The following is a 24,924-nucleotide window of genomic DNA, read 5'->3' as shown; positions in this document are numbered from 1 at the left end:
GGTCCTGCATCTTCCCTGTCCACTTCTCTGTTTCCCATCCTGGAGAATCATCCGAGTGGTTCCTCTCTTGGTTTTCCACATGACTAAACCCCACGGGTCTCATCTAATCATACTTAGAGCCGCCTGGCTGCCTCTCCCCAGTTCCTCCATCATCCGCAGAGCCCGGCAGGGGTGCAGACCTGGGCACACCACCCACCCCCTCTCACCTTCCTTCCTCCACACCCACGCCAAGCAGGGGTCTCATCAGTGGCCTGGCTGAGTGCGGGGCTGCCTGGTGGCTCCATACCTCACAGCATGGAAGGTCCCTTCCAACTCCTGGCCTCTTTGATGTGCATCATCCTGATGGGTGAGTCTCCCACTCTGCTCTCTGGTGCATTTTCAGAACAGAATAGATTCTCACAAAATTTTAGGTACGGTCTTCTCTCCCTGCGCTCAGGGCAGCTGGCTTGCCAGGGCCTCCAGGCCTGTGGGGAAGGGAGAGTTGCACTTTGGGAGGCTGTGGTGACAGAAGCCAGAAGTTCAAGTCCAGGCTTTGCCTTGGGCTCCTGGTGACTTGAGGCAGTGCCTGGACTCCTCTGGGCCTCAGTGTCTCTACCTGTAGAAAGGCCTCCCGCCCAGGCCTTTGCTGTGAGGATCCAGGGGCATAACGGGCCAGCTCTGGGGAGGACAGCGCAGGCTCTGACAGACTGGGGGTGGTGTTATTATCCAAGTGTTTTGCTTCTTAACGGGCACAGCCCCAGGAAAGAGGGGAGAGCACATGGCTGTTTGGGGTAAGGGTGGGGTGACTTCACTTGGGGAGTAGGGCAAGGGATCGAGGGCACCCTGACCGCCCAGCAGGAACCCCAAGAAGTGAACCCTTTGCTGCAGGCTTAAGTATCAATGTCACTTCACTTAAGGTCACTCAGCTCAAGGAGTCGGTGTCCCTGGGAACAGTATTTCTCAAAAGGTGGTCGTGGACCATCTGCATCAGAATCCCTGGAGTGGCGTGCATTTGTTAACACGTTCTGGGACTTCCCTGTCGGTCCAGTGGTTAAGACTTTGCCTTCCAATGCAGGGAGTGTGGGTTCGACCCCTGGTCGGGGAGCTAAGACCCCACATGCCTCGTGGCAAAAAAACCAAAACTTAAAACAGAAGCAGTATTGTAGCAAATTCAATAAAGACTTTAAAAATGGTCCACATCAAGAAAAAAAAAAAAAAAAAGCAGGTTCTCCAGCTCCACCCCAGATCTGCAGAATCAGAATATGTCAGGAGCAGGGCCCAGGAATCTGCACGTTCAACTATCTTGGGTGATTCTGATGCACGATGCAGTTGAGGGCCACTGGGATAATGACAGACAACCTTCATGAGCCCCTCTGTCCAGGCCCCAATCCTCTCCTCGACCCCGCTCGGCCTGAGACATCCTCATGACTGTGTTCCTGGACTTGGCATCCAGGCCTCCATGTGCACAACCATTGGCCATCACGTGCCACATGGTGACAGCACTGACATCATGGTGTTCCAAGCTGTCAGTCAATCTTCCTTGGGTGGGATCCTGTCTCCACAACTGGATTATAAACTCCCGCTCCTCAGGCCTTTGATCCTTCCTCTCCAGCATTCAACACAGAGTAGAGTTCTGTTCGGGACTGAATACTAACAGCAAGTGCCTGCATAGCTCTTATTAAGTGCTGGGCCCTTTAATTAGCAATTCATGCAAGCGTCATAATCCTATGGGAAAGGAACTATTATATTCCCTTTTCACAGATGAGAAAACTGAGGCACCAAGAGGTTCAGTGGGCGGTGCAGGGTGAAACTGGGATTTGAACTTGGGGGTATGTGGCTCAAGACGGGAACACGCCACCACCTCCTGACCCCATACTGGCCACTGTCCCACCCACAGAGCCCTGTGGTGGGGGCTGATAGGGGAGGGGTTTCCTTTTCCCAAGTTGACTTAACTCAGCCATCTTTCTGGATGATTTCGGGTTGGGTCCCACGTAGAGGGTGGGGCTGGAAGAGGTGACCCTGCCCACACCTGGGGCAGACAGGAGAACAGGTCAGACAAGGCTGTGAATCCTGGCTCTGCTATTTCCTAACTCTGTGGCCCTGAGCAGGTCACCTAACTTCTCTGAGCCTCGGTAAATGCGGGTCCCCATCACCCCGTGGCTGCTTGAAGGAGAATTAGATCATGGGTGGAAGGCCCCCAGCACAATCCTGGCGCTCAGCGGTTGTGCAGTAAATGGCAATGACACGTTGCTCAAGTCACATAACTTCAAGGGACACTAGGTTTGGGGTTTCTTTGTTTGGGTTTGGTTTATTTCTCCTGCTAAGAGTCAGCAGCTATGAATCAGTGAAAGACAAAAAAAACTTACGGGAAGCATGAGCTGTCACATGTTCAAGTACAAAACCCAGACCACACAAATGCTCCAGCTGCATGTCACGACTCCCCGGGGAGGTGGGGCACACGTGGGAGCTATGCAGCTGGGTCGGCGAGGGGACCCCTCTTCTCGTGGCCGGCAGCTGCTTCACCGCTGAGACCAAGAGCTCTTAAACTAGGGTGAGCAGCGTCCCTCTTCCTGAAATCCCTCTGCAGCCTCTCCATGTGGCAGCGGGCCTGGAAGCGGCCGGAGCCCAAGGGGCCTGAGAGCAAGGTGGCCACAGGTCACGGTCCCATCCCCATCACACCTCTGAGCACAGGGCCCAGGGCTGGCCTTTGGCAAAAGTGAAGTGGAGGAATTCATCCAGGAAACCCCCCTCTTCCACTTTCCGTGACTTCTCCCTCACACAGGCGTCCCCCCCGCCCAGCACCCTGGGGCAGCCCCTCATCTCCCAGGGGCCCTCACACTCTCTTTTGTCTTTCCTTTCTGTCTCCCCCCAGATCTGCTTTTAGAAAGCAGATGAGGAGGTGAGGGGTGGTGGGAAGAGCAGTAGTCTGGGAACTCTGGCCACTTAGTGACCTTGGTCCCCACATCTCTGATGGGCTGGCGCGGCAATCACAGCAGCTGTCATCCTCGAGGACTGTCGCGCCAGGCTTTTAACGCCAGCTCATTTACTCTTCCCCACAACCCTGCAAAGTGGGGGCCCTTTTCCCTGTTTCAGGGAGGCTCGGCGAGGTCAGGGCACTTCTGGGTGTCGCAGGCTGGATGTGAACCGGAGTCTTCTGAGTGCCAGCCCAGCCCTTGCCATCGCCTACACCTACGTGCAGTGGGTGGTGAGCCTGGCGCAAAGCTTGGGGCTCAGAGGAACTTACTTGGCTAGCTCTGAACCACTGCAAAAAAACAAACTGAGGAGGCAAGACAGTTCACAGCAGTCACCCAAGGACATGGGGCGCTTATCTGGGACGCGGGGAAAGGTCAGGGACTGCTGCCGTGGGCCCAAAAGGAAATGGAGGCTGAATGAGCTGGGACACTCCTGCCCCTGCTGGCTCCTGCGGCCAGCAGCTGGGACCCAGAAGCCCTACCCGGGAGGAGGAGGGGTGCAGGGAGCTAGAGCACGGCAGGGACAGGTGGAATCAGAACTCCCAAGAGCAGCGCACGGCGCCGACACTGCCCCCGGGCAGGCTCCACCCGCGGCTCTGCATCTCTGTCAGCCCAGGCGACAGGGGCCAGCTCCACAACCAAGTGGCCAGAGAGGCAAGGGTTAAAGGGGAGACAGGACAACCCGAGGGCAGAAGGGGAACAATCAGGCCTTTCCCTGACTTGCGTCTCCCAGCTCCCTGGAGCCTGTGGGGTCTGCTTCGCACCGATGGATGGAATTCCTGGTTCCGCTTCCTCCTCTCCCCTCTGGTCTCTGCCCCATTCTCACTTTTTCTCCCTGATAACCTGTCTGGACTATATGCAGGCCGAGAAGGAAGAATTACTGAGAGCAAACTGAGGTGCGGGAGGGAATCGGATGAAAGACAACTGCCCAGCTCGAGCCACACACCTAACTGGGGAGGTCCGGTGGCCAAGATGAACATCTGTCTTTGCCCCAAAACACCCTCTCCTGACCCTTCAGGCGCCGCAATGCCCAAGAAGCCACCCCTGGAGTCATTCGCTGAGAACACCCCTACTAACATGTCCAGCTATCCCCAAGGAGGGTAGCCCCTTACAGACAGCTGGGCTCATCAGACTGGCTGCCCGTCAGCTGCTAATGTCAGCCCTCCTAGGGGGTGGTGAGCAGATCTCTGAGGGGCTCCACCTCTGAGGGCCACAAGTCTAGCCCTCCACGAGGCATCGTCTGTCCGTGGTGAGCACCTGCCTGGCATCATCCTTCTCCCCCTCAATGTCCATGCTTGTTTCCTCCAGAAACCTGTCACAAAAATCCCACCCCAGCAGACCTAATTCTTGTTAAAGCGCCACTCTCTGAGGAAACCCCCATTGGCCATTATCCCATCACAGCCGCCACCACTGACTTGCTTTCCTATCTGTGGTCCATGGACAGTGACTGCCGCATGCTCAGATACAAAATCATAAAGTTTTCTCGCTAGTTAACATAAATGCCATCACACAGAACGCACTGCACATGAGCTACAGAGAGGCTCCCATGCACATCCCTGCCTCCTTCCTCACCAAGGAACTGGTGGGAATCTGGGTTAGCTGCAGGCAAAACCAAGGCCTCTATTTCTGATCCATCCAGATGCCACTTCTGCCATCCAGGTTCTGCAGATGTTTCTACTGCCAAGTTCTCGTCCCATCCTGACACCACTGGCACAGGGCTTTGGGATAATAGGTCCAGGGTGAGTTAACTACCCCTCAGTTGACTCGTGATTATGATTACGTGGAAGCTGGTACCCAGTGCTACAGCCCCAGCCCTCCCTCAATGTGCATCATCACCACAGGGGGCATGAGGGAGCAATGTGGAGAGTTTAGTAAATGGCTGCACAGGACCATCAAGAGTGGATGCCTCTTTCCACGTAGCTGAGTTTTCTCAACAGCCAATGGCTTACTTTAAGTAACTAAAGGCCTTTCAGTTAATTTTATATTGACATATTTCTCAAATGCTTGCCAGGCTTCCTTGTCATTTTTATCCAATTATCATTTTTGGACACAGACTTTTAGATTTAAAATTCTCCTTAGTAAGCATCTAGAGACATCATTTGACAGATGAGCCCACTAAGGCCAGAGAGCTATGCGGACTCACCTATGGTTACAAAGTCAGGGCCAGTCTAGCCAGGGCTACAACCCCAGACAGACGCCTGAGACCCCATGCGAGGGGCATGCCTCTCATGGCAATGAACCTTTCCAAGGTGACTCAGGTCATCCCCGCGAGCAATGTTTCACTGGCCTGCTGCAGTGTCATGATGCCTCAAGGCCCTCTGCACTTACCCCTCCTCTAAAGGGTCCCTTTTGTGCTGTACTTTTATCATTTCTCTCCTGATCGTCACATTATTTTTACTGAAACTGCCTCCCTGACTGAATGCTGATTATATCACCCCTTGCTGCTTTCAATGGACTACAAACAGAAGACACTTTCTAGCTTTTCAACCTGTATTTCCCAAATCTGGGGAGCTACTTAAACAAACTCGTTAGAATCATGTATAAATGAAAAACCAACAATGGCTGGGCAATGGACAGGCTGTAAACACACTGAGGCAGCCACTGATTGTCACCATAGCTGTATCCCCAACACTCAGCACAGTATCGAGCACAAGACAGACCCTCAATAAACACCCATTGAGTGAATAAGTACATGAATCAATGACTAGCTTTCAGGTGAGTTAAGGGCAAGGCCTGCGCTATTGCATGACGTGTGGTCCAAGGTGCCAAGCTGAGCACAGATGGTGCAGTTTCCGGCATCCATTTCCTGACCCCCCACCCCCACCCCGTATCGCCTTGAGCTGTCCGTCCAGAGCCCTTCTCCTTCCCCACCACTGGTTAGCACCACCCCCATGCTCCCTCCTGGTCCCACTCTCTTTGCACGGCCAGTGAAGGAGGGAACTAACATAACTGAGCATTTGCTGAGTGTCAGCACTGTCCGGTTGACCTTCACGTGTGATTTCATTCCATCCGCAATCCTCAATCCTATGAGGAAAGTACTATGTACCCCATTTTGCAGCAGAGGAGCCTGAGACCTGGGACATTAAGCAACTCGCCCAAAGATCTCCCTGGAAGTGGATGAGTCTAGAACAGTGCCAGGCACAGACTGGGTGCTTGATACAAGTGAGAATGTCACCCATGTCCAGCCGTACCAAAGCTGGAATGCTCTTCACCGTGCCCAGTGGCCCACCATTGAGAGGAGGAATTTCGGACAAGGGGAAGAATGTGGGCCTCCTGTTGACCCCCGGAGGTTGATAGACATGAAGCAGGAAGAGTAGAGACCCTATCAACAGGAGCTGTGGTTCCAGTTCAGGGGGCTATCCCTGCCCTGTCCTAAGAGACATGCAGGAGCTACCAGAGGGAATAGTAAATGTCCCAGGAGGCTGGGGAGCTTGGGTTCCTGCCAAAGCACATGCATTTGCTCCCTGGGTAATTCCTATTGGGACTTCCCACCTTCACCTCAAGTCCCCTGGGTGAACTCAACCAAAGGTCTCTGTGTAAAAGTGAGTCCAGGTGCCCGCCTCTTGGAACACCATGCAGCAGACAAACAGGAAACACAAGTCTTCCCCTAATGGGAGCCAAGACTGTCACACTTGGTGAACGGGCCTGTGTGTGCCCTCTCTCCTCCCAGAGCAGAACCCAGCCGGGGAGGGAAGGGCCCGGACCTGTCATTTGTACCACACATCAGATGCTCCCAGTCTAGGCTGTCATCCTCGAGCAGCAGAGTCCAGGGACAAGGTCTGAACATGACCCACCTATTGGCGAAATTCAGCCTCTGTTCACTGGTGCCGGATTAAACCTCCCTGGGGGGCTCTGCTCTAGGAGACAGAGTTTTGAGTGAAGTAGAAAGCAATAGCATTATTGCTTTGCCAGGCAAAGGGGGCCACAGTGGGCTAATGCCCTCAAAACTGTGTGTCCCGCCCTGGAGGGGGTAGTGAGGAGTCTGACAGTGTTCAAGGAGCAGGGTGTGATCAGCTCGTGGACACTCTTCTGATTGGTTGGCGGTGAGGTCATCAGGAGTCAGCATCATCAACCTTCCAGCTGGTCTGGGGTCTCCCTGCTTGTGGGCAGCATACAGTTAACTTCTCCCACCTGGTGGCAGTTTCAGTATCTGCAAAACAGCTCAAAGGACTTGGCTCAGAATACTACCTATGGTCTTTGAGGAAGAACTAGAGGTCCTTGAATTTGTTTCCTGGCTAAAGTATAATTATTTTGTGTTGCTTGACTGTTTTCCTTTCTTTCTGCATTTTCTCACTTTTCTGATTAAATTGATTCTTTGACTATGGTTTTTCTACAGATGAAAGGCAGGCGGAGGACATGGGTGGGGATCTGTTCCGGGAAGACCTCATAGGGTCCTGCTCAGTTACACTCCGAGGGGAAGCCTTGGCTCTGCCTGGTTGGCCAAATGACGTTGCCAAGGCCCTCAGGCTCTCTGAGCCTCAGATCCCCTTTCCGGAAGGGGGGCCAATGACAGCACCCCATGGATTGTTTCGCTTATGGAATAAGATTAGCAATGTCTCCCAGCGAGCCCCCAAAGCACCATGTACTCTGACACCCTTATCCTCTCACGCCCTGCAACCTCTATGCTGATGTCCGTACTTCCATTTTACCCTTTGCCTAGAATGCCTTTAGCCTACTTCAGGGCTTAGCAAATCCCACTCCTTTCTCAAGGCTCTGCTGAGGTGGCAGCTCCTTTCTCATGGGGCTTTCAATCAACCCCTGCCCACCCACCCTTCCTGCCAGCCCGGGCACCCTCCCTTCTGCTCTCTCTCAGCAATTCAATTCAACATCAACTACTATGTGGCAGGCACGTGCTAGGCAACAGCTGCACAAATATGACCCCCACACATGTTCCCTGCCCTCCCAGAGCTTCTGGGTGCCTGGACGAGACATACAGTTGAACAGGCAGTGCCCATACAGAGGAAGCTCTTCTGCCAGCCCTGGGGCATGGGGAAGGGGTGCCAGACCCAGGCTTAAGGCTCAGTGAAGGCCTCCCGCTGTAGGATGACTCAGCTGAGGCCTGGGGACGACTAGGAGGGAGCTGGTGAGTGAAAGGGGCCAGGAACCATGTTCAGACAGAGGGAACATTGTTCATGTCCCTCATTAGAGCACCTTGCAGGCTTTAGTGTAACTACGGGTTCCCAGATCTGTCACCCTTACTGAGCTGTGAGCTCCAACAGGCTGATAAATTATTCTCTTGCTCTTTGTAGCCCTGGCTCTAATCCCAGTGCCTGGCTTCCAGTGGGGAATGTGTCCGATCAATGATGGCCAATTGATGAATGCATAACAGTAAACAATCCCTGGGGAGTCAGTGCCTGGCTCTGCGATGCCTGAAAAATGCAGGAGGTCAGAGGAGGCTGAGGTCACAGAGGGTGGGAACGCAAGAGAACTGAGGCAGGGGCTGGGCCTCAAGACTGGGAGATGCTTTCTGCAGCTAGAAGTACTGACTGAACGAGAAAAACCTTCAGGAAGGGTTTCTCAAATCTGGAACTAGGCCCTTTGATTATTAACAACTGAACAAACAAGCTCTTACTGGGAAATATGTCAAGTCCCCCGCTCGGATTCAAAAGCGTACTTCCACTTATCCAGAAGAAAGGAGATTAGGCTTAGAAGCAGACTGTGTGGGAAAAAAAAAAGAAAAAAAAAAAGAACCTTGTGGTTTTATTTCATTGCAAGCGCGGCACGATCCCAAATTGAGGTTTTCTATGAGGCACAGCTCACACAACCCGATTCATACCCCACTCTACCTGGCCTGGAACACACACCTGGAGCCCCCGGGGTCAGGACACTATACTGCAAGGAAAGTACCAAGCAGGTAGTGAGGATGGAGAGGGGCAGGTGAAGGACTAGGACCTCTGCCAGAGAAGGGAAGGCTTACTGGGTCCAGGATAGCCATGATGGGATCCCGGGAGGGCCGTCACAGGGAAGGAAGGCGAAGGCTCCCAAGAGCGATGGGCCGTCACGTGAGGGGCAGGAAACATTGGTTCTGAGCAGAAGGAATGCCTTGACCTGTAGATTACTCATAGATGGTATGGGTTCCCTGGAGGAGGGTCTGCCAGCTGTGGGCTGCAGAGATTCCTGCCCAAGAAACAAGTGTGGCTACCCCACAGAGCAAAGAGCACTGGACTTGGAGTCATGTGATGTGAAGCATGTGAAAGAACCTGGTGAATTGCAAAGCCCTTTGGAAATATAGGGGCTGGTATATTATTCCCTGTAAAGATCCCTTTCCTGAACTGTACCTGGGCACTGGAGGCTAAGCCTGTCCCTCCCTTCTGGAGGAGGCTCCCAGGCCCCCTGACCTGAGCCTCCCAGCACTGACACCCATCCACCCACCCCGTTCACCCCACCCCCAGAGAAGCACACATCTGCAACAAGACAGGCGGTGACTCTCTAGCCCTCCGTAAGCTGCAGGCAGAGTGCAGCTTCCAGACCTTAGCTCAACCATACTTCAGAGGCTCACAACATGGGAGGTGAGGAAAGTTGAGCCCAGAGGCACTTGTGCAAAGCAAGGAGGCAGCATGACGGTCCACCCCTCCCTCAGCTCCCTGTCCGGGCACTGGCTTTTTGGGAAACCCACTTGGGTTGACTGTAGAGGAATCTCAGCCACCAACTCAACACACCAGCTTCAAAACATACCACCGCCTCCCAAGGCCTCAGTTTCCCCTCTGTCAATGGGAGTGTTGCTCTGCTTGGATAAGCCCCAAGTTTCCATGCCCTAGTGCACTAGAGTGCCACCGTGAGGTCAGGCAGTCCTGAGGTTGAACATCAGCTTTGCCTCATCCTAGCTGTGTGACCTCAGGCCTCAAACTCTCTGTGCGTCGGTTTATAACATGTAACCCGGGAATAACTCTGCTTACCTCTAGGATCATTTGTGAGAACTAAAAGAGAGACCACCAGGAACTTGCTCAACACAGAGCTGCACAGTAAGTGCCTTTATTATTGTCGCCATCTGGGGCAGGGGTGGGGGGGTGGTCTTGGGACTGTACTGTAACCATGGGATCCCAGGGCTTTTCTGTAGCAGGGCAAGTTTTGATGGGAAAGAGGTTGGGGTCACTGGGCCTGTAAGTGAGGTGGGACCACCCTGAGTGAGGCAAATAGTCCCAGGGAAATGGGGGGAGAGTCCAGGCACCTACAAAGTCACGGCAGTCAAAGTCCCAAGAGATGCTTCTCGAGTCCTGGGGTGGTTTTCCAGACTCCCCCCACCCCCGAGGGCAGGGAGGGCGCTTCCCAAGTCCTGAGGTTTCCAGGCCCCCCGAGGGCACGGGCAGGGTTGCCGCATGCCGCCTGCCTCTCGCCCGACCGCCCGCAGGTGCGCCGGCGCAGCGCTGGTCCATGAAGTTGCCGGCCGAGGTGAGTGCGGCGGTGGGCGAGGCGGCAGTGCTGCCCTGCACCTTCACACACCCGCACCGCCACTACGACGGGCCGCTCACGGCCATCTGGCGGGCGGGCGAGCCATACACGGGCCCGCAGGTGTTCCGGTGCGCGGCGGCGCGGAGCAGCGAGCTCTGCCAGACGGCGCTTAGCCTGCACGGCCGCTTCCGGCTGCTCGGCAACCCGCGCCGCAATGACCTGTCGCTGCGCGTCGAGCGCCTAGCGCTGGCCGACGACGGCCGCTACTTCTGCCGCGTCGAGTTTGCCGGCGACGTCCACGAGCGCTACGAGAGCCGCCACGGCGTCCGGCTCCGCGTGACCGGTGAGCGCGCCGCCCGCCTCCCCGCCGCGTCCGAGGGCTCCCTAGGTGCGGGCTCTGTGCTGGGATGGGAAGGGGTACAACAGGCACACCCCTTTCTCTAGAGCAGGGGGTCTCACACCCGGCGATGGCTACGGGCCACCCGGGAAGTTGTTAAAAAATGCCGCCGAATCCTGGCCCCAGGAAGGGCTGGGGGCGGCCTGTGTTGGGCCTTGTAATGAAGCTCGTAGAGAGTGAATATGCCCGAACAGCTCTCAGACTAGGGGGGAGAAAAACAAGGAACGGTCACCTTAAATATGGCAAGGACTGCAGTGGGCTATGTGCACAGAGGGGGTGCACAGGGAGCCCGCCAAGTGCCCGGCGCTTCTCTAGACCCTGTGGTGTAAAGATGTGGGAATCAGGATCCTAGAGCCGTGGTTCTCAACCCTGGCTGAGCATTGGAATGACCTGAGGAGCTTTGTAAAAATCCCGGAGCCCCCGTGTGGGGGACCCAGGCGTTCTGGGTTGAGTTTGACGCTGCCAAGAACCTCCCATGTGCCCTTGGGCTGGCTGGGCCGCCTCTCTGAGTGCATTTCAGTTTCTTTGCGCTTGTCCGCCCCAGTCCCACAGTCCCAACAATTCAGTGAATCGTCTCAAGTCTAGGTCCTGGCGAGGCTGTCTGGGAGTGAGAGGTGCCCTTGAAATCACTCCAGCAGACTGCCCCCAGTCGTGTGCTACCGCGATAGTAACGACGTTTAGAGAGCACTTGCCCAGGTACCCCGCTTGTCAAATCTTCTCAACAGCCCCGTAATGTAAGTGATCCCCATTTTACATGTGAAGAAACTAAGGCACAGAGCGGCGGAATAACTTGCCTAAGGTCACACCGGTACTGGGACCCAGGCATAGTGGCGCCCGAGTGCCTCTTCCTTCCTCTCCGTATCACCTGCTCCCCCCACCCCCTTCTCCAACGCGCTGGGCCAAGGGGACGGGGAGGCTGCCCCTTGCCCTTGCCTTGCCCTTTGCCTGCCGCTGCTCTGACCACACTTCGCTTCCTCCCGCTCCTCCTGGGCCGTCGCCCGCAGCCGCCCCACGGATCGTCAACATCTCGGTGCTGCCCGGCCCGGCGCACGCCTTCCACGCGCTCTGCACGGCTGAAGGGGAGCCGCCGCCCACCCTCGTCTGGTCCGGCCCAGCGCTTGGCAACGGCTCGGCCTCCGTGCCGAGCCCAGGTCAAGATCACGGCCATCAGGTGACCGCCGAGCTGCCCACGCTGGCCCATGACGGCCGCTACACGTGCGCGGCCTCCAACAGCCTGGGCCGCGCCGAAGCCAGTGTCTACTTGTTCCGTTTCCACGGTGCCTCTAGGGCCTCAGCAATCGCCCTCCCGCTCGGCGCGCTTGGCCTCAAGGTGCTTCTGCTGCTCGGCGTTCTGGCCGCCCGCGCCGCAGCCCGCCGCCGCCTAGGTGGGTGCGCCCCAGGCCAGGATGGGTGCGAGGGGCGGCCGGGGCTCTCCTCCAGGCTGACCACCTGGCATGACACAAGCAGAACATCACTTATGCACCTGTGCATCATCTCACTTTCCTCTCCCTGCATCAAGCCCAGGAGGTGGGAACCAGCGTGAGCCCATTTTACAATCAGGAAGCTGAGGCCAGAGAGGTTAGGGAACTTACCTCTAGCCTAGAGTCACAGAGATGTAGACCCAGACGATATAGCTCTGAGCCCACCTCTTTACCAGCACCCCATTAATGACTCATCCAGAAGGGTTCCGACCACACACAGGCTTTCCCAGATAGCACCAGTTCATTCGGTCCCAACAAGCATCCTGAGCAGCTACTATGTGCTGCATAGGTGCTAGGAATACAGAGATGAGTAGGACATGGTTCCCTGATGAATGTGTGCCAAGGAGTAAGCAGATAATTGCAGTCTGCAGAGAGAAGTGCTACCAGCCCACGTACTACGGAAGCCCAGAGAGTGTGGGCCTCTCTCTGATGGGGCATCCAGACGGGGCCGGGAGGGAAGGCTTTACACAAGTAAGGGGAGGCTAAATCAAAAGCTATAAGCAGGTGTGAGCTAGGAAAACAAGGAGCTAATAGCACTCCTAGCAGACGGAACAGCATGTGTAAAAGAGTGGAAGCTCGAACTAGCAGGCTGTCTTCAGACAGCTGCCGTCACCCCTCCCTACTGTCACTAAGCTGGATGGGAAATTTGCTCTGGGCCCCGGAGAGGAGACTTCCCAGAGCCTCTCAGACCACCCAGGTGAGTAGCACCAGCCTCAAACTCTCCTGGGATGAAATCCAAAATTCATCACAGTTGCTCTGGCTACCGTCTTTGCTGGGGCCACACTGGCTTTCCGGCAGCGTCTTCAAACCCACCAAGTGTTCTGTGCTTCAGGGGCCTCAGAGAAGCAAGTCTTCCTGCTAAGTCGGCTCCTCACTCCCTGTCCTCCCCGGTGATTCATCATCTTTCAGGTCACTTCTTCGCATCCTGCTGGCTAGCTGTTCCCTCCAGACCACTCTCCTCAGTGGGGCGGGCTGGACAGCGGGGCTTGTAGCCCAGAGGCTACCATGGAGATTCATGCCTCCTCTCTCTCTGTCCCTCACACAGAGTACCCAGTCACCCAGGACGCCTCACCGCGGTAAGTCAGCTCGCCCACCCCCACCCTGCCCCCCTGTAGTCCACCCCTGGCCAAGGGGTGCAGGCTTCTCATGGAGGGCAGCCTGAGAAGGAAGAATGGGCAAAGGGCTGGGGCTGGGGTCCCAGCCCTGATCAGGGTCCAGGCCCTCCCTGCAGCCTTCCCCCCTACTTCAGTCCACCAAGCCTGGCAGCCAGACCGGGCCACGCTGACCTGCTCCCCACGTTCCCAGCACTGACTGTGGGCCTCACACTGGCCTATCTTCCGGACCAGCTGCCTGGTGTCCGTGGTGCTGAAGGGTCATTTTTCTGGGTCTGCCTTATCTCTGCACCTAGCTGTGATCCCTGGAGGCTGCATTTCCTCTCATAGTGCCCAGCATTCTAGAACAGATCCACACAAAAGCCACCATTAGGCAATCATTCTCCCAGACACCCTGCTGAAGGCTTTGCAAGCAGAATGTCATTAGAGGTTCTGAGGGCTTGGTTGAGGGCTCACAGACTCAGCTAGGAAGCATTGACCTTGCCCCCCTCTTGGTGTCTGTCCAAGTGAAGGCCTGTGTAGAAGAAGAAAGCATCCAATTCCAAGACCTTGTCCGAGATGCTTGGGGGAGGCAGGCGGGGGATGACAGCCTTCTCTAGGACCCTTTAGACAAGCCCGGGCACTCCCGTAGCGCCGTTCCCACCCAGGCACAGCTCAGTGAATGGTTTAAGCAGACAAGTGGCCCCATCTGAACAGGAGTGGAGGCCAGGAGACCTTTAAGGGCTGTTGACCAAGGCTGCAGCTGGCTAGGTTGCTTGGCTGAAGATGGCAATAGAGAGGGCGGGGAGAGGGGGCAGACAGAGGCAGGGATGGCCAGAGTGGGCAGCACAAGCAAGGGAGGGAGCCAGCAGGTCTGGAGCTGGCGCCCCGGGTGCCACCTACTGAGCTGAAGATGGGGGGTGGTGTGTGGTGAGGATCACACGAGCTCTGTGGACTGTTTATGTTTGAGAGGCCACAAGGATGTCCCGGAAGTCAGGAAAGCGGTTAAGGTTAGCAGGAGGCCCGACCCGGAGGTCAGGACCCCAGAGATGGTTTTTGAAGCCACAGATGAGATCCCTTTGAGAAGACAGAGACTCTGGGATGCTGTCACCCAGGTGGTCCCCTCCCTGGTCTGCAAGTTCTGCCGCTGCCCTGCCTCCAACCTTCGGTTAGTCTCCAGGCCTTGTTGGATGCAGGCCCCCGAATTCCCTCTCGTCCCTCCTTCCGCCCCTTCCTGGGCTATGGTTTGGGCAGTCAGAGACCCCTCCTGTTTGGGTGGTCAGCCAACTTTCTCCTGTCCACAGGCCCCAAGCTCAGGAGTCCAATTATGAAAATTTGGGCCAGATGAGTCCTCAGGGTCCACCAGCAGCCGTGTGTTCACCTTGAGGAGCCCATTGGCCACTGGCATCCCCTGGACACCATGAGGAATGAAAGCCAACATGTGGCTTGGCTGGGATGGCCCTTCCTGGCTCCCAGGCACCTTGGCAGCCCTAGCCTGGCAGCACCCTGAGGTCAGGACCCTACTCACAGAGGCTCAGAGGTCTCCTACGTGGACTTCTGTCTCCAAGCCCCAGAGATATTTCTGTCAACGGGGCAGCATTTTACACGCATGCGCACGTGTGTGTGTGTGTGTGTGTGTGTGTGTGTGCCTGCACTCGCACATGAGCCCAGGTGACACTTCTGCAAACTTGTCTTGCCTTTGCTTACCTAGAACACTATAGTAAAGCAGGCAGGACCCTGGTCAGAGGGGTCTCCAGGCCCAGGCTCCATCCTCGTTCTGTCACCGACTTGCTGTGTGGACCAAGGCACTTTTTTCCATTCTTTGGGTCTCTGTTCGTCCACTGTTGAACACCAACAGTAACAGTCTTCTCTGCTGGCTTCGGGCTGTCAAGGTCTGAGGAAGTAGTGGATGTGAAGGGACTTGGGGCAGTACAAAGCTGTCTACAGGTGTGAGCAGTGTTACAGGCTCCTCCTTGCAGAGCGACCTTGGGACATCTAAACTTGGACAAGCATAGCACCCACACCGGCCTCGCTGGGAGTAAGGATTCCGGAGGGCAAGTCTGGGTCTGGGCTGTGCCACCCTGTGGTTCCAGGAACATCAAATCAGCAACAAGGAGAAGCCCGGTATCCCTGGCCCCTGGGGTCTCCTCTGTGACTGTCCCACACTCTGCCCTCCTCTTACCCCATCGGCTCTCTGCACAGCCTTCAGCTGGGAACTCTGGGAAAAAGGAACAAAACACCCATCATCTCAAAGCATGTGGAATCCACTGTTCTTAAGGAACAAACTCTGGGAGGTGTGAGCGCAAGTCTGGGCCAAGGGTGTCCGTGGATAAAGCAGCTGCAGCCCTGACCTCTCTACCACCTGCCTCTTCTCTGGATGTGCACTGGCCAAAAGCACCGGCCATTTCCCATTTGCCCGAGGTTGCCAGGCTGACTGCAGGGTGCTGCCTTCCATCCTCACACTTGATTGGTTTAGCTCCTGCAGTCTTTGGGGGCAGGGAGAGGGGGAGGAGGCATGCTTGGGACCCAGGCGAGCTGGCAAAAGGGCCACAGAGATATGGGCCTTCAATGGGAACAGACTTTCTTCCCTCCACAGCTTTTCCAGACGCCGCAGTGGTAAATTGGAGTCACCTACAGTGAGCATGGGGTCCTCTCTGATGCTTTCCGGGGAAAGACATGAAGGCTGAAGGATCTTCACAAGTTAATAAGCAGGGTGGTGGGTTACAAGGCTCCTCACTGGAGCCTTCGCCAGAGCAAGGGGGTGATGGCGGCTCATGGTTAACTTGGGATCCATCCAGGAGGCTGTCTGAGTTGTTAAGAGGTCAATGGAGTTGGCATTTGTACCTCTTTGTGCAGGGATACTTTGGGGACCTCCATCAAGAGTCCTGTATCGTCAGGGAAGGGCACGGGTGATGTGTCTTATACCATCCGCTTGGTCTTTGAGGCCAGTTCCACAGCCAAGAAAAAGTGATAGGAATTACTTCTTATGCATCATTTTGTGCTAGCAGCTGGCCAGGTGTTTGGGGATATAGAAATGAATAAGGCTGGCCTAGGTCGTGCTGCAGTAACAAAGCCAAATCACACTGGCCGAGAACAATTAGGGTTTCTTCTCTCCATAGCTGCATGCCCGGCACAGATCGGCAAAGAGCTGTGCGCACTGTACTTACTCAGGGACCCAGGCTCCCGGGGATCCACCCTCTCTAATGTGGATTGCTGGGCTGGAGATACAAAGAAAGCTCTAGAGGGTCTTTCACTTGGGATCATAGTTCACTGGCCAGAACTAGCCACATGCCCCACTCTCCTGGAGGGGCTGGGCAGCGTGACCCTTCACTGCACCTGGAAGAAGGGAAGCCGGAGCATTTGGGAACAGCCCTGAGCGCTCCACAGGAGGACTCTCCAGGGGTTCTCACGCTCGTGAGCAACACAGACTAGTAAGTGGGAAATCACGTGAGGGGATCAGTCTGCTGGGGGTGCTGTGGAGCACATACAAAGGGGTGAGTGACCCAGTCTTCGGAAGGCTTCCTGGAGGAGGGGACATGGAGATGGTACACACTGGCCACACAAATGGGGGAGAATGGAGGTTGGGCGTTAAGAAAAAAAAGTCATTCTAAGCAGAAGGGTCGTTCTGAGCAAAGGCCAGGAGGTGGGACCCAGGGTGCTGTCTAAGCAGTTGAAAGTTGCTGGAGCACCAGGGTAGAGACAGGTGTGGCTGGAGCCGAGGCCACAGCATGGAGGCTCCTGGGTGTGGAGGGCTCGGCCCCAGCAGGGATGAGCAGCTGGAGGGAGTCAGGGTGCCCTGCACTGCCTGCACGGCTGCTTTCACTGTCTGACCACTGCTCTGCTCCAGACCCACAACACCTTGGGGCTGGGGTTTCCACCTTCCGACCCTGGGCTCTCAGAGCAGCATTTCCCAGGTGAGTTCCAAGGATCGCCTGTATCAGGAACACCTGGGACGCTTGCTCAACTCCCCATCCTCAGCACCACCTGGACCACCTGAACCACAGGCTCTCAGGGCAGGGTCTTTAGACAAATTAACCAGGGGATTTTGTCCCTAACTTTGTATTATGATCATTTTTCAAATACACACACACAGCTGAAAAAGCAAGGTGATCACCCAGGTACCCACCACCTACATTCAACACTTACTAACATTCTGCCCTATTAGCTTAATGCACAAGTGTGTGTATGTTTATGTGTGTGTGTGTTTGGCTGAACCATTGAGAGTAAACTGCAGACATCACAGTACTTTACCCTGTGTCTCCTGACAAGAGCATTCTCCTGCATAACCTCAAGGCCATTATCACATTTGAGAAAATTAACAATTATTCAATAATATCATCGTACAGCCCACATTCATATTTCCCCAACTGTCCTTTTTTAGCTTGTTGTTTCCAACCAGGGTCCAGTCGACTCCAGGTGATTTTTAAGCAAGATAGGTTGGAGACTCCCTCTGAGTCAGCCTGACTTGTAAGGGTGCTGGCTGCCAACCCGGTGGTCCTTCCTGCGGTGTTTGCACTCTGGAATAGGGCTTCCTGCGGGCTGAAGCAGCAGCATTCCTCTCTGCTGCAGGGTTTCGGACACAGAGATGGACCGTGGGGAGGCACAGTTCAGGAGGGACAGGCACAGTTCCTCTACCAATTTGCTCACAGTGCCCAGGCAGCCTCCTGCTCAGCCTCTGGATAAAGCAACTGCTAGGGGGAGAAGGGGAAGGTGGAGAGGGGACTGCACTTGACCATCATCAGACCCCCTGGGCTCACCTCGGAGCCAGGGAGTCCTTCCCAACTCTCCCCTCTCAGAGCACCCAGATGCCATCGGTGGCAAGCAAGGACCAAGCCACAGGCGGCAGGCTCGGTCAGCACAGTGTCCTGGGCCTGAGAAGTGACCTAGGAGATTTGGTGTTTTGGAGACAGGACTTGGCAGTGTGGTGCAGGGGAGAGTGCTCTGCGGACATGAGAGGGGCTTCTGACACCCTGCAGCTTCCCTCTGTTCCCAGCCGCCCACCAGGCTGCTCCTGGAGGTAAGCAGCGGGAGGAAGGGCGACTACTGCCCAGGTCCACCAAGAGCCTAGCACACCTTCCCTGCCCTCAAGGAGCTCATGTCCTAAATTTTAAATTGAGATGTAGCTGCATGAGAACCGTCCATGAGATAATATACAAGGAAGGTAGGCCTGCCTTGGGACAGAAATGACACTGAGTGGGGCTGAGTTTTTAACATATATACATATGCCCCCTCACCAGCCTGGATGACAGAGCCAGGTGAAGGCAGGGCTCAGCCAGCCACAGGGCCTTCAGGCCAGGGACCTTACAGACCATGAGTTGGGGTCCTGAGCTTTGTCCCACCTCCAGCCTGGCACTTAGGTCCAGTTCCATGCCCTCCACAACAATACCCCTCATTTTCTGGGGGGCCCTGTGATCGTCAAAGTTCCTTCCCTTCCATGATCCCAGGCAGTTCTCACTAAAAACCCAGGAGACAGGCAAGGCTGCAATTATCCTCATTTTAAAATGAGGTAAAAGTCTCAGGGAGGAAAGTGACCTGGCCAGGGTCACACGTGCTTGTGACAGAACAGCTCTGGTCCCAGCTCCTTCCACACGCATGCCTCCTTTTCCTTCCCAGGTTCTCACATGCCTTTCCTCCTCTCCTGTGCCCCTTCCTCTTTGTCATAGTTTATGAGCTAAAGGGAGAAAACACGGTCTGCCAATACAAGGATACAGAATTATTTGGGATTGGAACTCCCTGGTTTTCCAGGGTTTGGGCCGCCAGACCTTCTCTGTCCCCAACTCCCACATGCCAGTGAACTCAGAGGGGCCACAGGGCTAAAGATTTCCCCGGGAGAGGCCCTGTGGGGACACTCACCTCCACACCTCCACCAGAGGCTGCTGGCTGTGACCTCAGGTGGAAGAGCAGAGAGATGGGGCGGGGAAGGGGAAGGGGGGAGGAAGAGGAAGTGAAGGGAGGGAAGGTACAGAGAGGGGCCTTAAGAAAGGTTAAGGAGGACGTGTCAGGGAGCAGGTCAACTAGAGCAGGCTGAGAGAGTCCAAGGTAAGTCTGGTCCAAGCCACAAATTTAGGCCATTATTAAAATATGGTGTCCAGGAGAGAGATCAGGTTGGCCCCTCTGACCAATAGGCGGGGAATGTGGGTCTGTCTCCTAAAAGGGTTTAGGCTAGCAAAGGAAGACCAAGAGGGAAAAGGGCTGTCTTCAGAAGAGAAGCAGGTTTTGGAGGAAGATCTTGGCTCCCTATCCTTAGGTGAAGGATTCTCATTTGCCCCGTGGTGACATGGACCACTTTGGAGCTGCATTTCTTTGGGCGTTTCCCAGCAAGGAAGCCCACCTGTCTAGAGACAGGTAACCCGATTCCTACACTAGTAGGAGGTGGGACAACTTGCCTCTAAGCCACTTTCCAAAATCCTGTGATTCTGTCTGGAGAAGGAAGCCAAACCCAGACAAGGGCACAAGGGTTGGGGAGACACACAGGGCGCTGTCCCAGGGAAATCCCAAACTGATGTAATCCCAAATCAAATGTGCGGGCCCTCTCACCATACCTTGGCCCATTCAAGATGTGTCTTAATGTAATGGAAATGAACACTAAGGAAGAACTCCCTGGCATTCCAACATGAAGTGATTTCTGGAGCAGACTGTGACCAAGCTCAGGTTGCACTGACCTCCCTGGCAGCTTGGCTGCGCTCCCAGAGGCGCCCTGCCCCCACCCAGGAACTCAGGCAGTGGAAGCCTTAGTGCAGCTTCATGTACCTTCTCCTGCTAGGATCACAAGCACATTACAGACCTCAGGGCTCTCCTGAACTCTCTGGGGTCACCAGGTCGTCCCCGTCTATGCCAATTCTTAAACCCCCAAGTTTTAAGTTCTCTTTGAAACTAGAGGCCTCACCGATTGTGGTGAAATGTCACAGAATATAGATTCTACCCATTACAAGCTTTATAATTTCACATTTTTCTTTTTGTGATTTTTGGATGAAAAGACCTGCCAACCAACTTGCCCAAAATGAGATGTCTACCACACGTAAATTAAATTTGAATCTAGTTTATTTGCAGAATTTTACTTAGCCAATTCTCATTTCTTCCTGTGTTTCATCACTATATAAAAACTCATCCTTTGTACAAGCAAGTAAAATGCCAACAATGAATAAGAAGTGAATATTGCACATTTAATGACCAAAATAACTTGTTTTTAAAGACCACACTAGGCATGTGGGTAGGAAAAAAGAGTTGAACACATTTAAGATGTATTTGCTGCCACTTGAGTGATTTAAGCCATTGAAAGAAAAATAAATCCTAAACCTCAGTGCTTGGGAGATATTACATCAGTACATTAAAAAATAAAGTTATAATGAACAACATTCCTTAGTGGTTTCATTACCCCAAAATAGGGTCAGTAGTTTTTTTTTCCAAGTTATTGTCATCAGAAATCAGGAACCTATCTAGACTGAAGGAGACTTCAACTACCGCTTCTATAGGACACATGATGCCTCTATAATGTGAGAGGGTCACCACAGACCAGGATCATCACAGACCAGGACAAGGTCAGTGTTAGTGCCTTGCTGGATGCCAAGAACTTTACCCAGCACAACCCAGATGCAAATGGAAGATGACAGGAGGGAACTTTTTTTTTTAAAGCATCATGCTTATTTGCAGCATCGTACTCTCCACTTTGCTTAATAAGACAAAGTTAACTAAGCAGAAAATTTTTCAGCTCTAAATAAAATTTTACTAGCTCAGAATAAGGAGTAAAGTTGGTCCAAAATGCAGAGCAGACAGTTTTGAAGGATAAGTGCAAAGTGCCTTATTGTTAGACCTGCAACTGATGATAAACCGAGCTCTGGAGCTTGACTCACCACTGATTGAATGTGCCAACCAGAGGGCACAGCTGCTGAGAGCTGATGCTGCCCACATGCCCAGGGGAGCAAGCTTTGCTGCGTGACCCACACTAGTGTGCCCAACCCCCAAAGCAGAGGCCAGGCTGAGGGCACACGACCTAAGGAGGCACACTCTCTCGGAGCCAGCAGGCAGGTACCACCTTACATGTGTGCCCTGGGTGCCTCATTTGTTCTACCCAAGTCCTGACCCTACTGTTTCTGGGCATGGCCCTCTTCTAATAACGTGGGCTAATTTGGGCAGTTTTCCCAAAGGGCAGCCCTGGCAGACATCATGGGGGCAAAGGACTAACTAAAGGCACTAGGCATTTCGTTTGACAAAGGCTGAGGGCTGGGCGGACGGGCAGGGTCAGAGGTGTGATGAGGTATGAAAATTTCCAAAGGTCTGAAGGTCTGTCAGGAGGGGGCAGGAGAACAGCTCCAGCAGAACTATGGCCAGCGTTACCAGGAGGCCGGTTTTAGCCCAGTATAAAGCAGAACTACAACCAAGCTCACCAATGGCCACTTGGGCTTGTCCATGAGGAGCGGAACTAGTGGCCACAGGAAAGGGCAGAGGAGAGGCTGGAGGATCAGGGCTGGGATCCCTGCTGAGTGGGAGATGGGACCAGATGAGCTTTAATGCCTCTACTGACTTTAAAAGTCATGATTCTATAACATCTGCTTCGTGCTCCAGAAATTATTCATTTCAGGTTTAAAAATCCAATAGAGGGACTTCCCTGGCGGCGCAATGGTTAAGAATCCGCCTGCCAATGCAGGGGACACAGGTTCGAGCCCTGGCCCAGGAAGATCCCACATGCCGCGGAGCAACTAAGCCCGTGAGCCACAACTACTGAGCTTGTGCTCTAGAGCCCGTGCTCCGCAACAAGAGAAGCCTCCGCAGTGAGAAGGCCACGCACCGCGACGAAGAGTAGCCCCCATTCGCCACAACCAGAGAAAGACCGTGCGTGCCAACGAAGACCCAACGCAGCCAAAAATTAATTAATTAATTAAGTTTAAAAAATCCAGTAGAAAACTGTGTCTCACCTTCACTCGAAAGGAAGAAAGGGCATGGACACTCTCACTTGCACAACGTGGATACACTGACTGGGAGGAAGGGGGTTGGCACTTGGTTAAAGAGAGGGTGGGCTGCTCAGGGGTTTTCATTTTCTGGACCCAGCTTCCCCCACCTCGAAGAACTGAGAGACTCAGGCAACCTCGAGGAGGCAGACGTGACTGTGCCAACAGGCTGATCGTGAAACCACCAGCGACTCGTGCCAGGAGCTTCAGGAACATGGAGGGTGGGCCCTGGCCCCATTAGGCTGGGCAGATGCATCAGCAGAACCTCCCTCCCTGGCATCTGTGCCTGCAGCTTTCTGCAGAGTTAGGAAGGGGAGCCAGGAGATCAGGGGGTCGAGTGTGCCTCTCTGGCCCATCCTGTGTGAACTGCAGAAAGAAGAGTGGAGAAGAGAAGAGGTGCTTTTCATCAAGCCCAGGAAGCTGCTCTGCATCCCCATCTGAACCGAAAGCCGCTGCTGGCCACGTATGGGGAAAGTCTGCACTAGTGCACCTTCAACGAAGCTCCAGCACATAGGTGCCTTGGTCTTACTGACCCAGGTATCAACATGCAGCACTGTTAACTGTCTCTGAAACATGCCCTGCGCTCTCTGGAGGTGACTATTTTGCCAAAAAAAGCTCATTATTCCTGAAAGCCAGTGGGCAGACCCGTCTATTCTTTCCCAGGAGGCTACAGCAACATTGCCACCTTCTGAACTATCTTAGTGTCGTTAAAGCAATTTCTTAGCCCAGAGCCTCTCATAGGAGCCTATGTGGTGAGTAAACCTTCCACTATTAAGCGTGAGAGGAAGTACTTTTACCAACCATCTCTGATGATCCAGTTACAGTGTCAAAAAAAACAGATGACATCAGGCATAAAAAAATCTGCATCAACTTTAACAACTGAAATACTTTACAAGATAGTGTGATATCCCTAAAAATCGGATTCTTACCAGCTACAACCAAAGATTGATTTATTTTTTATAATTTTTACAGAGCAAATACATTATAAATATTATAAACCTTCAAAAATTAAGATTAAACACAATTTTCTTTAAATGTATGTACTGTCACTCAAAAATTTCATTCTAGGATACCAATAATTACGTCCTCCTCAAAGAAAACAGCACACAGAATATTTCCTGTCATAAAATCTTTGTTGCCAAATCAGCCATGGAACTGTCCACAGCTTCTAAAACGTGTTAACAAGGAAAGCTCTGAGATGCATCCCTCGGAGATGGACACTTAGTGGCCTACAGAACTTGAAGGCTAACAGGGATGATCTTTCTTTACCAGAGCATTTCCGTGGGGCAGAACTGTTCTGTCCAACTAAAAAGATTCAAAATAAAGAACAGCTCCTACACACTTCCAAATGTTGGGGGAAGCACCGCAAAACGATATTTGGAAAGAGATTATCACTCAGTTAATCTATACCCCAAATCCCCCTGCTAAAAGCTCTCAGTGACTAAGACATTTTTATGTAAATAGCCTCGGGCTATATATAGCCTGCAAGCAAAAGACACGTTAGGCCAGCTGGACAAACAAATCAATTTTGAGCCAACAGAATTATGAATATGATGACAGAAGTCAAGGTGCGAATTCCAGGGGGTAGGGGGGACATGACAAGAGCAAGCAGATGGCAGCAAAACACGGCAACACTGCAGACAGGCTTTGGTAAAGAACAAACTGTTAACAACAGAAGGCACGTGACGATTAAAAAAAAGCCAAATTTCAGTCAAGTCTCCTGACCTGACCCAGTTTCCACTGACCAGTGTTTCAGCAGGTTTGCTAGCTTCATTTGAGTTTAAATCTGGAGTGATAAAGCAAGCAGGAAACAGACAGTCAAGTTCTCTGTCTCTGTCTCTCAACAGCAGGACCTTCAGATATCAAACTTGCTGTCTGGAAAGAGCTGCAAATTTACATGTCTACAGGGGCCAAATAAGACGTGAATGAAGGAGCGGGCTGGGGTATGACCAAAGGGAATGTACGTCTACAGTGCACTGGAGAGAGGAAGCCCTGTCTACACTCTCAGCCATGGAGATCAAACAAAACACATCTGTGCACGACATGCTCCCCACAGACCACCAGCATGCGCCCCCAATGTAGACAAATGGCTCCTTCTCTATGAAGACACATGGCTGGATGGAAATGGACTTGTCACCATCTCTACTGTCCACTATAATCAGGATCAAGTGGTCACATTTTACACAACGACTCACTTTGATTCAGCATTCTTATCTCTCTTCTGAGAGAAAAATATAATAATTTAAGCTGGTATATTTCCCCACATTTGAGAAATGCAGAAATTTTCAAAGCTTTTTTACTTTGAAGGAACACAATTGGGATTCAAAAGTGAGGGTTCAACCTGATTCCCAAAGTAGTTATATCTGGCACAGGAGTCTTGACATTTAAATGAAACAGGAAAAGACAGAAGTGGAGACATACGAAAGCACCCCACCTGGGGTCTCATGAGATGACTGGATATTCGGCAACTGAGAGTGGCTCTCTACCCAAGGAGAGCTCCGTAAGTTCTCTTGTTGGATGAACATAAAAATTACAAAGTCCCTGGAACATTTTAAGAGCTAAGGAAACACACACATACACATGTGCACATGCACAACAATTATCTAGTGCCCACCAACTTGCATCTCAGTCAACTAATTCATTGGCCAAACTGCAGTGAAATTGAGCAAA

General features: G+C 53.4%; 1 protein-coding gene across 1 annotated transcript; it reads left to right on the top strand.

The window, feature by feature from the left end:
* Positions 1-294: 294 nt before the first annotated feature.
* Positions 295-14,695, top strand: SIGLEC15 (sialic acid binding Ig like lectin 15; the record flags this gene model as incomplete). The annotated part of the gene is made up of 6 exons (XM_082853553.1): positions 295-346; positions 9,854-9,913; positions 10,300-10,683; positions 11,742-12,122; positions 13,264-13,294; positions 14,614-14,695. 6 exons carry the CDS (start codon positions 295-297, stop codon positions 14,693-14,695), a joined length of 990 nt encoding a protein of 329 aa, XP_082709679.1.
* Positions 14,696-24,924: the final 10,229 nt, after the last annotated feature.

The sequence above is a fragment of the Leucopleurus acutus genome (assembly GCF_964270905.1).
Source record: "Leucopleurus acutus genome assembly, chromosome: 13".
In the NCBI taxonomy this organism is placed as follows: Eukaryota; Metazoa; Chordata; class Mammalia; order Artiodactyla; family Delphinidae; genus Leucopleurus; species Leucopleurus acutus.
The sequence above is the reverse complement of the archived record's forward strand: the minus strand, read 5'-3'. Positions and strand labels throughout refer to the sequence as shown.